The sequence below is a fragment of the Hyperolius riggenbachi genome, chromosome 2 (genome assembly GCF_040937935.1).
Source record: "Hyperolius riggenbachi isolate aHypRig1 chromosome 2, aHypRig1.pri, whole genome shotgun sequence".
Lineage (NCBI taxonomy): Eukaryota > Metazoa > Chordata > Amphibia > Anura > Hyperoliidae > Hyperolius > Hyperolius riggenbachi.
Window position 1 is genome coordinate 424247804 of NC_090647.1, and position 15849 is coordinate 424263652.

The 15849-nt window shown below is 42.6% G+C and overlaps 1 protein-coding gene across 2 annotated transcripts in view; it reads right to left on the reverse strand.

Annotated features, from left to right (window-relative positions):
- STS (steroid sulfatase) overlaps window positions 1–15849 on the reverse strand; it is a 309113-nt gene that overhangs the window by 132209 nt on the left and 161055 nt on the right. For both annotated transcript variants that reach the window (XM_068269911.1, XM_068269912.1), the window contains 2 exons: window positions 11906–12042; window positions 3159–3296 (listed from right to left, as the gene is read on the reverse strand). In XM_068269911.1, coding sequence (XP_068126012.1) covers window positions 3159–3296; window positions 11906–12042 — 275 coding nt within the window. The remainder of the gene's footprint in view (window positions 1–3158; window positions 3297–11905; window positions 12043–15849) is intronic.

Consider the following 15849-nt stretch of genomic DNA (forward strand, 5'->3'; position numbering starts at 1 on the left):
TGAAGCGCGACGCGGCCAGGCTTTCGGACAGTGAGGGACTGAGCGGCCTCAAGGGGGCTTAAGGAAGCATCAGGTAAGTATGGTCCCTGAGATGGCTTTCATCTCAGGTACACATTAATAGTTGTCATAGTAAGAACTGCCATTAGACTAGGTCTAGTTGCCTGGCATGTGAGCGGTGCTTTACCACTGTTTTTTAGAGAAATATTAGAAGCAGTGCATTAGTACAGAACTAACATAATTAGAGAATGAGATGGCAGCTCCATATTCCTCTCCCTTCATATTCACCTTGAATTCAACATAGCGGCAGTGCAGATAGTCATTCAAAAAATGTAGGAATCATCAACCACATTTTCAGAAGACCCTAGAGGATTGCAAGGCCATTAGGAAAACCATTATTTTAAGAAATGTCATTTTTTTTCTTTGATTAAACATTTTTTATGTTGTCATGGTGAATTCTTTTACATTAAAATATTTTTGGGTAAAGGTACTGAGAGCTCATGTACCATTACCTCTGGGGAGTGGTGGATTATCTAGGGAACTGTCTTTGTTAAAACCAGCTTCCAAAGTTACTATAGGTCACACCAGGTCCTAGCTACCCACACCTTCTCCTCAGATCTGGATCATACAAAAAGAAAACTAGACTACTGCCTGAGGCTCTGTAAGGGTAGGGGGTGCACCACTGTACTAATTAGATCACCTTTGGTATGTATTGTAACTGAGAGGGAAGAAGAGCCACTGCTATTGCAGCTCAGAGGAAGCATAACAATAAGTAAGTCAGGTACAACTCAGGCGTTCTCTGAGCTGTAGTGGCGGCCACTCTTCTACACTCACAGACAGTGCACAGAAGCACAATTAGGGTTTGTGATTTGCAGGCTGAAGAAAATGAGAGAGACTGATTAGGGAAATTCAGAGTCAAAGCAGAACTCGGAGCTAAACCTAGAGAGACATATTACAGAAACCAGTGTGTATGGGTTATTGCGACCACGGGAACAAGAGAAAGAATAAATGATGTTGACAGTGTCAGATAGGTATGTTTTGTAGTTAATTTTAATAAAAGTTTACAGTACTGTGTTATAACTGATCACGGTATTCTAACTCACTGCATGCAGGCTTTGTATTAACATCTATTGTCCAGTCTTCATTGCAGCTCACACTTATTATAACACATGCATTATGCAACTGAACACTGTGAACCTAGGAGAAAACTTAGGAGAAAAAATGAACTGAATAAGGGCCAGTGTAACAGGCACTGTCTACACCAGCACCTGCTGCAATGCACAACTTTCTGTCTCCTATATCAGTAGGATGCTGAACCACATGCTACTTAAAAACCACTGCTACACTAGAGGCACACTAGTAAAATAATAGCTTCCTTGGTCACATGACCACCGTTTAAGAATCAATATTAACAATATTAACACCTTCTTTAGACATTGATAGCATTCAGAGTTCAGCTGTTTTGATCAAAGGGAAATTCTGTTTTTATATGTATGCTGACATGAATTGTTAAAATACAAAAAAGTACACAGGTAAAAGTATTTAAAGCAAATGGGAACCAAATGCTTAAAAAAAACAAAAAAACAGATACTTACCTAAGGAAAGTGAAGGCTCTGGGTCCTAATGACCCTTCTGTCTCCACTACCGGTGCCCTCCATGCATCACTTCCTTCCCAGTTTGAATCCCCTACCACGGGGAACTTCAGAAGTCTTCCGGAGGCGAGTCCTCCCGAAGAAAGGAGACTCCATACTGTGCACACGCGATTCCACTATAGAGAGCGCTCGCGCGTGCGCAGTATGGAGCACCCTTCTTCGGGAGCACTCAAGCTCCCGAAGACTTCCTGAAGCCTCACTTTGGCGGTGAATATTTGACCGAATTGGTCGAATGTTGCTACAGGGGAGCCAGTGCTGTAACGGGCATCAGAAGAAGAGAGGGAAGGCTCTATAAGACCCAGAGCCTTCTCTCTCCTTAGAGAAGTATCTGGCTTTTTTTAAGCATTTGGTTCCCTTTTACGTTAATCAGTTAATAAATAATAAATATAGGTATGGGAAGGATTGCTTAGAGTTCAGCACTAAGATGGCAATCATGTAAGATCAATAAACTGTGGAAGCGCAATCTAGCCACTAGTGTTCCCATCTTTTGTGTCCCAGTAATAAAATGGTGGTCAGGTTGTTGTTTTTTTCCATAACCTGCCTACCTTATTGGCCCTTCCAGGGACAGTAGTTAGCCAATAGTCATCATAGTTATTCATAGTCTGGCCTATTATGTCAAGTGTGGGGGGAAATAGCCTAAATATTTGTTTAAAGAGGACGTAAACTCAGAACTGCTTCTTTGCTCTTAAAGATACAGAACAGCATAATAACCTTTAAATAAAAAACATTTATTTGTTACATCTGATACAAATTCAGCAATAAATCTGCAGTTTGTTTACTTCCTGTTGTCATAGAAGCAGACATATTGTTAACATCCTGTGCTTTCAAATGAGCTTATCTGCAGTGGCAGTCAGCTGACACAGCTGAGGGATCACAATTACAAATTGTGATGATTAGACACAGATGAGGTGAAATCAGGCAGGCTAAGCTCTATGAATACATGCAGGGTTAAATGTCTCTGTTTTCCTTCGGTCCTGTGCAAGAGTTCAGGTCCAATTTAAGGTTTATTTAGAGAGACAAAAACATAGATATTTGAATATTAGTGTATATGTTTGGGTTGCAGCTCAGAGGTTAGCTGTGAAATTCTCACAAGCCCTTGGCCCATATTAAATTCACTTTTTCGCCTGAGTTTTCTCCTAGGTGATATTTTCACAACTTAACTTAATCATAAAATGCATTTTAAGCCACTAGCAAGCAAAAAAAAAAAAATAATAGAAAAAAAAATACTTAAAATAAATGTAATGGTACATTTTCACAGACTTTTGGGTACTTTTTTTAATTGTAAAATGCTGAAAAGTTAGTTTAAAGAGAAGATAAAAATTATCTCCTAGGAGATAACTCAGGTGAAACAAATAATTGCATATGGGCCAAATGCTTAATTTTTCTTAAGCTACTCTTTAACAAAGAGTATATTTGAAGATATTGTCATTGACATGTGTACCACACAGTTGATAACTGGTTTATAATGCTTTTGTGATATATTAAGCTTCAACATTTTTTTTACATTACCTTTGTAAATCCCATTCCATCCTCCTTGACTATCACCTGAAGAAGAGATCTCCTCTAAATGTCCACCATTATCAGAAGTAAAATATACTAATGTATTCATTGTAAGTTGGTGTCTTTGAAGTTCATCAATAATTTTTCCTGTTGAATACAATTATAAAGTTAGTAAATGTTATCCAGTATGTCTTATATTAGCTTATAGCAAGCAAGGAGATCCCTCGTTACTGTCAAAATTTACTGAAGATAGTAGAAATAGGATATTCACTTGCTATAAGTTTAAAGAGAACCTGAGGTGGGGATCTTAGAACGAAATCTATACACAGAGGCTGGGTCTGGCTATAGTGCCCAGCCTCTATTGCTATTTGAATCCCCCCTAAGTCCCCCCTGCGCTCCCCCTAAGTCCCCCCCCCCCCCATAAATTACAGCCGCGCTGGTGACACGCAGCGTGTGACAGCGAGTTATATTTACCTCCCTAGTGTCACTCATGCCGCTCCCCCGCCTCCTGCAGAGTGCCGGTCCCCGCCCACGTCCCTTCCCTCGCCGCTGATTGGAGGGAAGGGACGCAGGCTGGGACTGGCGCTCTGCAGGAGGCGGGGGGAGCGGCGTGAGTGACATTAGGGAGGTAAACATTGCCCGACAGCGCGGCTGTAATTTATGGGCTAGAACGGAGCGCAGGGGGGACTTAGGGGGGATTCAAATAGCAACAGAGGCTGGGCACTATAGCCAGACCCAGCCTCTGTGTATAGATTTCATTCTAAGATCCCCACCTCGAGTTCTCTTTAAATATTTTATGCAACCTCATTCAAAACAGCTCAAAGCCAAAGGAATAAAGAGGATGCTACTGTTATCATATGGATAGAAATGACAGTTGCCTGGCTATTGTACTATCTGGATCTGAACTTCAGAAGAAGAAAAAACACAAACAGTAAACTGGAGCCTCTAAGTGTAGTAAGTAGGTATAATCAAAGGTAGTTTGGGAAAATGTAGTATATTACAGTAAATACAGGGGTACCCTAAGAGGCAACCACTACTGATGCCAGTGAAGAGAATAGTCTATTTGGGGTGCTTATTTACAATACAATCTTAACTATCAGTAGTGCTTATTGTTGCAGAGCTTCTATTAATACACAATAAATTACAGCTAAATACAGTGTGTGTGTGTGTGTGTGTGTGTGTGTGTGTGTGTGTGTGTGTGTGTGTGTGTGTGTGTGTGTGTGTGTGTGTGTCAGCCTGCATTAGGGACAAGGGATTAAAGAGGTTTGGGGCTTATTTGGTAGATGTTCAGATGTGCCACTATCTCATAATCTCAGAAGAATTGAGAGTGTATAGGGAAACATGCATGTACATAAACCCTATTCACTTAAACTGAGCCTGGGGGGTTACAGTAGTAGCCATAGCTTCAGAACAGTGACGGCTCACACCTTTGCCTCTCTGTTGTCGTCACATTTTTGCTTTAAAACATTAAACATAGTAAAAAAAAAAAAAAGGATATGAAGCACTATAACACTGGTCTGATGTCATCTGCATGTCTATTTCCACTTCACAAAAGCTAATGGATATCCTTGTGGGGCACAGGAAAAATTATCAGATAGACTTGTAATTAAGTAATTTCTGAGCAAACAAAGAAGAGATAGTTCTCTGCTTCAATCCAGGATACAGCAGAAACCTTTCTAACATGTTTACATAGTGTAGTACACTTCTAATAATGCTGGTCAGCAAAAGCTTGGGTGATAACCCTTCCAGATCCTTGGAAACCATTCAAGTGGGTTAGCTGTTCATGTTATGCTATGTTTTAATGCTGTAGACCATAGAAGAAATTTGAGTGTAATCCCACTTTAAAGAGACTCTGTAAGAAAATGTTCAGCCTTATTTCTTCTATCCTATAAGTTCCTATACCTGTTCTAATGTGGTCTGTCTTACTGCAGCCTTTCCTAGTTGCACAGTGGATGTATTATCTCTGTTATATAATCTAATCTTCTATCCTCTGTCGGCTTTGTCAGGCTTAGGCACTCAGGCAGGAATGTGCTGGTCTGCTTGTGATAGGATAGAAGCTATACACACCCTCTTCATGTCCCCTGCAGGCTCTGTGTGAGTCACAGACTGAGCTCCTCTCAGACTATCACACTCTGGTTAGCAACCATGTCTTTTGTTTGTAAACACTGCCTAAAACTGGCAATTACAAGCCAGGATCGCAGCAGGAAGTGGCAGAAACTGCACAGAGGGGCCCAGGAGAACATAATGAATAGAATGGTATGCTTTTTATTGTAAGAATTACAGATTCTCTTCAAGCGAATGTGCCTGCACTAAAATGACAGATTGCAAGTTGCAATGCCTAGCTTCACTAAATGACCATCAGTGTCTTCAAAGATGGTAACTGTAGCGTATAATGTTTGCTCATACACTGTAACATCTGCAAATTATTCTGTAAATAACTCTTCACATGAAAGTTCTTATGGTTCAGACCTTATCATGCATAGCAATTACTCATTGGCCTACAATAAAGCATTTCTGTTGTCACCATCTCAAATTATCTCATTTTTTTTTTATCTGCATCAACATGTCACTAAGCAATCCAATTTGGTGACATGTCAGTCAAGCAGCCAAGATTAGAGTTATTTCTTCTTCCCATGTTCACTCATTCTTTCCTGCATTATCACCTGTATCATCTCCTTTCACTTTTTGACAAGGTCAAATGTATGGTTTCATTTTTCCCATATCACACTTCAATAACTTGGACTTGTCTAGCCGTTAACAAATGTGCTTTTAAACATGCTCTCATAAGCCTTGCGAGGGAAGCTGTGGGAAAACTGGGGATTTATATAAATACGCTATGTTTCTTTACTATTTAAAAAAACAGGAAAAATATTTTTATACAGTGACCAGTTGATGGAATATTTGAAAGTAACTTTTTAGCTTAAAAATAAGAAAACAGTTTGCTTTAAACAAGTAACTAAATGCCATATTAAGGGTCTGATCCAATTCACTTCTCCTAAGTTTTCTCTTAGGTGATATTTTTACATAATATTATTTAGTATTTATATAGCGCTGACATCTTCCTCAGCGCTGTATAGTCACTAACTGTCCCTCAGAGGGGTTCACAATCTAGTCCCTACCATAGTCATATCTATGTGTGTATCATGTAGTGTATGTATAGTACTCTTGGGCCAATTTTAGGTTAAGCCAATTAACTTGTCTGTATGTTTTTGGAATGTGGGTGGAAACCGGCGTGCCCCGGAGGAAACCCCCTTAGACACAGGGAGGACATACAAACTCTGTTCAGACAGTGCCTCGGCTGGGATTCGAACCGGGGACCCAGCGCTGCACAGTGAGAGAGCTAACCACTAACCATGCTACCCTAATCAATAAAGTGCCTTTTAAGCCACCTGCAAGCAAGAAAATATTTTCACCTAATTTTTTGGTACTTTTTTAAGCTTATAACTTTGTGGTATGGAGGGTAATAAAGTAGTGCAAAAACTTTTTGTAGGATGGAGAACAACATATTCCTTGCACATAAGAAATTTATCTCAAGTCATATAAGAAAAAGTAGATGAGAAGGAGAAAAGCTGTTATTAGCTCTGTACTCAGGAACCACATTATGAAGCCTAATTATGGGTTTTCATTTTCAACCTTCAGGGCCAGTAGCATAGCATTAGGGGGTGCAGAGGTAGCGACCGCATGGGGGCCCTTGGGCTAGAGGGGCCCAACCCCTCAAACACAGTATTAGATCTTTATTGGTCCTGTGCTGATAGCATTCGCTTCTATAGTTGATTTGAATAGTAGTGACCACTAACACACAGTTTTCCATCCCCTTCTTGCAATTCTGACACTGTGGTTATCCTTGATTGGTTTTGGTGTGTTGTATCAATTATTATCTATAGGATGCTTGGGGGGCCCCAATGCTAAACTTGCACTGGGGCCCACAGCTTCATAGCTACCCACTGTTCAGGGCCATTGTGCATGGTTGACTGACTTACTGCAACTAATGACTATCGTATTTTTCGTCATATAAGACACACTTTTTCTCCCTACAAAATGGATAAGGTGAGACACACTGCCTCCAATTGTTTTTACACATGGGGAGCGGTGGAGACCGGGGAGTGGGGGATTTGAGGATGACACAGGGGAACAGTAGGGAATACACAGGGGCAAAAGAGGATACAGGGAGACCTGAGGAGGACATAAGGGGGCAAAGGAGGACACAGTGGGACACACAGGAGGACACAGGGAGACAGAAGGGGGCACACAGGGCAAAGAAGGACACAGTGGGACACACAGGAGGAACAAAGGGGACAGAAGGCAAACACAGGGGGACAGAAGGGGACACATGATGGACAGAAGGGGACAAAAGAGGACACATGGGGACTTAGTATATATTTTTCATCCCTGGTTTTTGCCCTCTAAATATATGCCAAAAATATGGTAGTTACTTGTATTAGAGAGTGAGCGGCTGATGTGACTAGTAATTAATGCTAATGGCTTTTCAGTGCTCATCTGTGCATTTCCTGCTTTTCAGCACCATGTTGTGTCTTAACTTACAGCGTTCTAGTTTATTCGTTTTTATGCCTTTAGATTTGTAGTACTTTTCAGCCACTGATGGGGAAAGGATCACTTTTGACAAAGAAGACTGGGAGGCCACTTCAGACTGCTGGCCAAGGTGGGAATGACCCTTTAAGTTTTTTAAGATTGAGGGGCTCTGATAAGTACTGCCGGACCACTTTGTCACTCACTTGGCAATGATTCATGTGATTCCTGAGAACATGACTTTCCAAGCTCACCCTCTTCCAAACTGTTGTCCAATTACTAAGAGGAAGGCGAGGCTAGGAGGTTGTGTTCTCTGGAGTTGCTGCTTCAAAGATAGAGGAAGCCACTTACTTGGAACTGATGCTGGATTAGTAACAGTGTGGCCCTATTAGCATATGTCAATGGCTCCCAAACAGCCCATTTTAAAAGAAAGAAAGAGGCCCTAGAGAATAATGCCTCCCTGCCCACTGGGGCAGTTCTCCCTGCTGAATGAGCCATTTTATAAGCTTGAGATATTAAGGGGCAGCACGGTGGCATAGTGGTTAGCGCTCTCGCCTTGCAGCGCTGGCTTACCGGTTTGAATCCCAGCCAGGGCATAATCTGCAAGTAGTTTGTATGTTCTCCTTGTGTCTGTGTGTTACCTCCAGGCACTCCAATTTCCTCCCACATCCCAAAAACATACAGATAAGTTAATTGGCTTCCCCTTAAAAATTGCCCTTAGACTATTATACATACTGTACACTACACCCTAGTTTCTCAACATGTGGTACGTGTACCCCAGGGGGTACTTCTGATGGTTCCAGGGGGTACTCGGGCTTGATATACTTAACCAAGAATAACAAATTTAGGGCTTGATTCACAAAGCGGTGCTAACTGTTAGCACGCCTGTGAAAACCCCCTTAGCACGTCTAAACAAGCTTTTCGCACATAAAACTTTACGCGCGCAAAACTTTATGCGCGTAAAACTTTACGCGCGTACTGCACAGAGCACAGGGCGCTCTGCGTGAAGTGCCCATTAAAGCCTATGGGACTTAGCGCACGTAAAACTTTGCGCGCATAAAACTTTGCGCGCGCAAAGTTAGCGCACGATCTGATTGAGAAATCCAGTGCTAACCTACTTAGCACCCTGGTTAGCGCGTCTAAAGACTTTAGACTAGAGTTGGGCCGAACCACTGATTTTAGGTTCGCGAACTTCCGCGGAAGGTTCGGTTCGCGTAAAAGTTTGCGAACCGCCATAGACTTCAATGGGGATGCGAACTTTGAAAAAAAAAAAATATGCAGGCCACAAAAGTGATGGAAAAGATGTTTCAAGGGGTCTAACACCTGGACCCCCAGGTCCAGGAGTGGGATACATGCCAAAAGTCCCCGGGAAAAATCTGGATTTGACGCAAAGCAGCGTTTTAAGGGCAGAAATCACATTGAATGCTAAATGACAGGCCTAAAGTGCTTTAAAACATCTTGCATGTGTATACATCAATCAAGTAGTGTAATTAAGGTACTGCTTCACACTGACACACCAAACTCACCGTGTAACGCACCGCAAACAGCTGTTTGTGTAGTGACGGCCGTGCTGGACTGGTGCACACCATGGCGAGAACAGGTATGCAGTGGCGGGTTCACTGAACAGAACAGGTATGCAGTGGCGGGTTCACTGAACAGAACAGGTATACAGTGGCGGGTTCACAGAACAGGTATGCAGTGGCAGGTTCACTGAACAGGTATGCAGTGGTGGGTTCACTGAACAGGTATGCAGTGGTGGGTTCACTGAACAGGTATGCAGTGGTGGGTTCACTGAACAGGTATGCAGTGGTGAGTTCACAGTACAGGTATGCAGTGGTGGGTTCACAGAACAGGTATGCAGTGGTGGGTTCACAGAACAGGTATGCAGTGGTGGGTTCACAGAACAGGTATGCAGTGGTGGGTTCACTGAACAGGTATGCAGTGGCGGGTTCACAGAACAGGTATGCAGTGGTGGGTTCACTGAACAGGTATGCAGTGGCAGGTTCACTGAACAGGTATGCAGTGGTGGGTTCACTGAACAGGTATGCAGTGGCAGGTTCACTGAACAGGTATGCAGTGGTGGGTTCACAGAACAGGTATGCAGTGGTGGGTTCACAGAACAGGTATGCAGTGGCAGGTTCACTGAACAGGTATGCAGTGGTGGGTTCACAGTACAGGTATGCAGTGGCAGGTTCACTGAACAGGTATGCAGTGGTGGGTTCACAGAACAGGTATGCAGTGGTGGGTTCACTGAACAGGTATACAGTGGCGGGTTCACAGAACAGGTATGCAGTGGTGGGTTCACTGAACAGGTATGCAGTGGCAGGTTCACTGAACAGGTATGCAGTGGTGGGTTCACAGAACAGGTATGCAGTGGTGGTTTCACAGAACAGGTATGCAGTGGCAGGTTCACTGAACAGGTATGCAGTGGTGGGTTCACAGTACAGGTATGCAGTGGCAGGTTCACTGAACAGGTATGCAGTGGTGGGTTCACAGAACAGGTATGCAGTGGTGGGTTCACAGAACAGGTATGCAGTGGCAGGTTCACTGAACAGGTATGCAGTGGTGGGTTCACAGTACAGGTATGCAGTGGTGGGTTCACAGAACAGGTATGCAGCCTGGAACAAGCTAAGCCTAACTAATTTTTCCCTATGAGAGACAGTCTGCAGCAGCTCGCCCTACTCTCACTAATGCAGGCACACGAGTGACCGTAATGGCCGCCGCTGCCTGCCTTATATAAGGGGGGTGGGGCTCCAGGGGCTAGTGTAGCCTAATTGGCTACACTGGGCCTGCTGACTGTGATGTAGAGGGTCAAAGTTGACCCTCCATGGTGCATTATGGGGCGAACCGAACTTCCGCAAACGTTCGCCTGCGGGACGCGAACGCGAACCACGGAAGTTCGCATGGAACCGTTCGCAGGCGAACCGTTTGGCCCAACTCTACTTTAGACGTGCTAAGTAGGTTAGCACTGCTTTGTGAATCAAGCCCCTAGTGTTTTAGAAAATGATAAATCTTATTTAAACAACACCAAATTAGTATATTAGCCATTTAAAAGTAATAGTAAAAGCTTGGAAAATGTTTAGAACCAATTATCATGTACTACGATAAAATGTAAATTTGTCAATGGGTACTTGTGATAATGTTTACTATGCTATGGGGTACTTTGTGAGTACGGGGTTTTAAAAGGGGTACATACCAATAAAATGTTGAGAAACACTGCACTACACAATACATACATAGACATATGACTATGGCAGGGAATAGATTGTAAGCTGCTCTAAGGGACAGTTAAGTGACAAGACAATATACTCTGTACAGGGTTGTGCAAGATGTTGGCACAATAATAATAATAATAGAATTATGATAAAAAATCATTACAAGTGGTATTAATGGAAGGACAGAAATATAAAGTAGATATAACTATGGGTTCCAGTTTAAAAATTGTGAGGAAAATGGAGATGTGGGACTCACAGTCAGATAAAGTTGGGTCTTCCAGAGACATTCCTCCTCCTCCTCCACCAGGCCATTCCAGTGCTAGCCGGGCTATTGACAAGGGCTTAAGGACTTGCTCGCGCATGAGCAGTAGCTTGGACTCGATCGGACTTGGATTTTTCTGCCAAAGCCTCATAGGGTCAGCACTACTGCACATGTGTGAGCCATCTGCACCTGTGCAGTAGCACAGACCCAATCGGGATCAGCTTTTTCCACTGAAGCCCAAGCAGATCCATACTACTGCACAGGCACAGTACGGCCGCATGCCTGTGATCTTCAGGGGTCTCGGCACTAAGATTGCCTGGAGTAGAAGGATGGGGGAAGCGTCTGGAGGACCCAGAGGGTTCCCCTTTTCTGAGGTAAGTATCTAAATTTGTGCAATGCAAACCTCACAGATTTGCTTTAACTGAAATATTCACAACACAGCCTTCCAGTGTAAAGTGATAGAAAATTAGGCTTATTGGTAATGAAAGATTTTGATATGGCCTTTTCTGTGCCAAGAGTTTACAGCATCTTTATTTTGTTTTTGTTTACTGAATGAAATACATGTCAGATCTAGATACCCTGAGAAAAAGTATAAGCGTTGCTTTTTATTTCAGATTTTCTAGCATGCTTTGCTTCTAATTGTAACTGAATATATTCATAAGGCATAAAAACATTTTTTTATCTTAGATTTTGTTTACCTTTAACATTCTAAAACAACAACATTTTCAAGTGAAAATAATAAAATATCATACCTACGCTCCAGTCGACTTCTTCAACAGCATCTCCATAAATGCCATGTTTACTGTTTCCTCTAAAATTCCGAGAGGCAAAAAGTGCTGTGTGCACTTGAAGGTAAGACATAAACAGAAGGAATGGTTTATGCTTGTTTCTGCAGATCAATAAAACAGTAAGATTATAATAAGTAAAAGTAAATATAACAAAGAATGTCTGGTTTGTTTTGTGAAATGTATTTTGCTTAAAGAAAAAACAGATTTTCTTTAATATCAATAGGACAAAGACCTTAATGTCCGTAAACTGAGTTACGTTATTTAATCAGCCCTGATGTCAAAACTGTGAAGCCCACAATGGAAACATTGAGCTTTGTCCACTTTCAACATCTTTCACCATTTTTCACTATATTGAAAAAAAAGAAAGCACGCATTTTATTTTTCTGAACTAGGGTAGGGGAAAGCAGAGAAACAAAGTACTGTAAACTGAAGCAGGGAGTTTTGGCATACTTGGGTCTGCCGTATTTTGGCTACTCCATAGACCGCAATGCTAACTGGTGGCTATAGGAGTTCCAGGTACTTGGATTTTGTGCCGGTACTCAGTAATGATATAGCCAAGTGCAGTAAGTGGTAGGGATGGGGAAAATGATTGGTAACGAGTTTGGCTTTATGGTAGCCAAACTCATAGCTTTTTATTCATTTATTTTCTCATCGATTTGCATTGCATGAGTTAATACAACAGTGTTAACTGTATGCAAATGAAGCAGTGGCACAGCATGGGGAATGCAGCCACAGCTGTCCTGAATAGTAGACAGAACAAAATAAATTTCAGTGAGCAAGCTCTAACGATATCAAACAAAAGAAAGCTGAAAAGTTTAAATGTTCATTACTTCTTTTTTGTTGGCAGCTCAATGAACTAGATTTTAAATAACACTGAAATGGCTGCTGTTGAGACTCTAGGGTGAAAATGTAATCCCATAAATTGAAAATAGGAATACGCAATAGCAGGGAGATTATATACAAGACTGGAAGGGGGGGGGGGGGGGGGGGTAGATGAACAACATGTTACCAAGAGGCTAAGGTGGACCACTAGTGTGCTTTTATGCAGAGCATCAGCAGAGGGGTACGCATTACCTACCTCTGGCAGTAGGGGAAGTTCTTACTTCTTTTCTCAAGCTGTGCACTTTGTGGTCCCTGTCACATGACATGCAAAGACAGCCTCAAGGTGATAGGCTGCATGGCTTGGAGCTGCACTGAAGAGGGAAAAGAGTACCTACCCTGTGCTGGAAGCTGCTGCTCTGCTACATTTTATACTGGTTGAACTTGATGGACGTATGTCTTTTTTCAACCAAAATAACTATGTAACTATGTAACATCGGGGGGAGGGGGCTACCTCATGTTGCAATTTTAGGATGGATGCAGGGTTATGCTGGAGGGTGGGTGCCTACACAATCATCATGGTTTTTCTGGCAGCACCATCAATTTATAGTTAGTATATAGCTGCTATTTTAGTGCTATGTTTGATTTAGTGCTGTCACGGGCACTTTGCTCGCAATTTGAACATTAATGCTGTCATAGATGCCATATATAGACAACAGTGAGTGGACATTTTCAGTCAAAATTGTTCTGTGTATAGTAAGAGATTTGAACAATTGCATAGTTATTCAGCAGTTTATTAAAATAAACACTATCAATATGCTAAAATGTGAAAAATATGGCATAAAGAAGTATTTTCACACAAAATAATGTAACACTGTCAGTCATATTTACTGTGTCAGTAAAATAAACTTGCCACATTCTTCTTGGCCACTGGAAATATAATGTAAAGAAAAAATAAAGAATGGATCTAAATCACTACGGTGAAATGTCTAATATCACAATACATCAGCCCTCAGGACAGTCCTAGGATTTAAACTTCTAAAATGTCACACTTATTTGTTTGATATTTGACCTTTTATGGTGAGTTAGATTCCTGATTGATTGTCATAAATAACATTTCTTATACATGCCCGCACATGCTCTAGGCTGTTGTGTACAGTATATGGAAATTAGATCCAATGCTTTTCCCTCTGTAGGAATAATCACTGTGAATTGGGTTAGGCAGCAGTGAAGAATTACTTATTTACATCTATATCGAGAGCTACAGAATAATCTATATTCGATATTGTGTTACGACTAGAATAATTCAGAGAGACTGTAGCTGTGAATACAATATTTGAAGCTTTGTAATATTCCGCTATCATTAACAAAATGTCATTCAAAAGCACTTTCTTGATTAGCCTTTGTGAAAGTAAAATACAGCTATGTCTGGGCAATATAAACCTATTTGTCCAGCCATTCGAGATATTTGGTAGCACAAACAATATTTTCAGATGCCAGCTATGGATAGATGCCAGTGCCAGGTGAAGATGTGTTTGGCAAAGCTGTACTTTATTGGATTAGGTACAGATGGGTCATGTTTATAACTTTTATGCCTCGCAGTACTACTGTCCTGTGTTTCATTCTCAGCCTATAAATGTGCAGTGGTGCTCATCTGAGCTAGGATATCCGAGGTACTCGGATATCCTAGCTCTTTTTTCACTATTCGAGCTCAAATACCGAACTCGAATAGTATTAGCTATCCGGGCTGTGCTATCCGAGCGCACTCGGATAGCAAGCAGCTATCTGGAGATAGCTCGGATAGCGTCACGAGCTCGGATAACATCACGTCTGACGTCACCTCGAGTCCTCACAAGCGAATCAGAGGGCTCCCAGCCCTCTGACTGCAGCCAATCACAGAGGGGGAGCCTGGCCAAGCCCCCCTCTATAAATAGTGGACGCCATCTTGCCTCACTTGTCCTGCTTGCGACTTACTGACTAACTGTACTGAGAGACTGCTCCAGTGCGTTTTGTCTGTGTGCAAGTGCATTTATATTGTTCTAAACCAAGAGTTTTTACACTCCAACACTTGATCTTCAACTGTATTGCTTTGTATTGTAGATATATTGTATTTTAGGCAGTTTAGTTTGTGTTATTAGGGACTAGGGAGGGAGACTGTCACTGCTGCAGCTGCAGCCAGCAGCTAGGCCCTGTGCCTAGGCAAGGCAGCCTGCCCTGCTCTGTGCTCTAGTCTCTAGTTACCTGTGCTCTCACATGTCCTACTCTACTGTACTACTACTTCTGTGTTAGATAGATTTGTACTATTTTGTAGTTAGCAAGGCCCAGCTTTACTGCTATACCTGTCCTGTATCTGCTCTCTGTAATCTAGTCACACCTGTTCTATTATTTAGCTAGATTCTTCTATTGTTTAGTTAGTAGTACTGTGTGTATAGGGACCGTCCGTCACCGCGTTACCTAGGGTCTTTGTGCGCGCAGTACACGTCTGCGCTGTCCGCACCCTCTGGTTAGTGCTACACCCGTCCTATTGTTTCTATTACTTCTATTGTGTATTTGCTGACTTGTACTGTAGTCTGTGTATAGGGACACCGTCAGTCGGCGTCAGCTAGGGTCTTTGTGTGTGCACTCTCTCGTTAGCGCTACACCAATCTCTGCTGTAGAGTACACCTGTCCGTCACCTCACACACCCACCACCACCAGTCCCACCCCATTAAAGTACCCCACTTGTCCCACCCGCCTTTACATACATAAGTGTTTATTTTTTCATTTGTATAATATTAAAAATATACGATGTCTGGCACTGGCAGCCGCGGTTTGGGCAGGGGCAGCAAGGGCATCGCCAAGAGAGGAGGTCGTGGGCGTGGCAGCCGCACCACCACCACCATGCGCAGTTCTGCGTCTGCACCAGTGGCTATTCCGCCATTAGCCACTGGCCGTGGACGCCTTGGCCACCCAACAGCTGCAGAGACACAGCAACAGCAGCAGCGTGTGGCGCAGATGTTCTTCCCACCGCCAGGTCGTAGCCGTCCTATTGAGGAGAAGGACGCAGACTCTGTGGTGGAACTGATGGTGGATGAGCAGGCCACCATTAG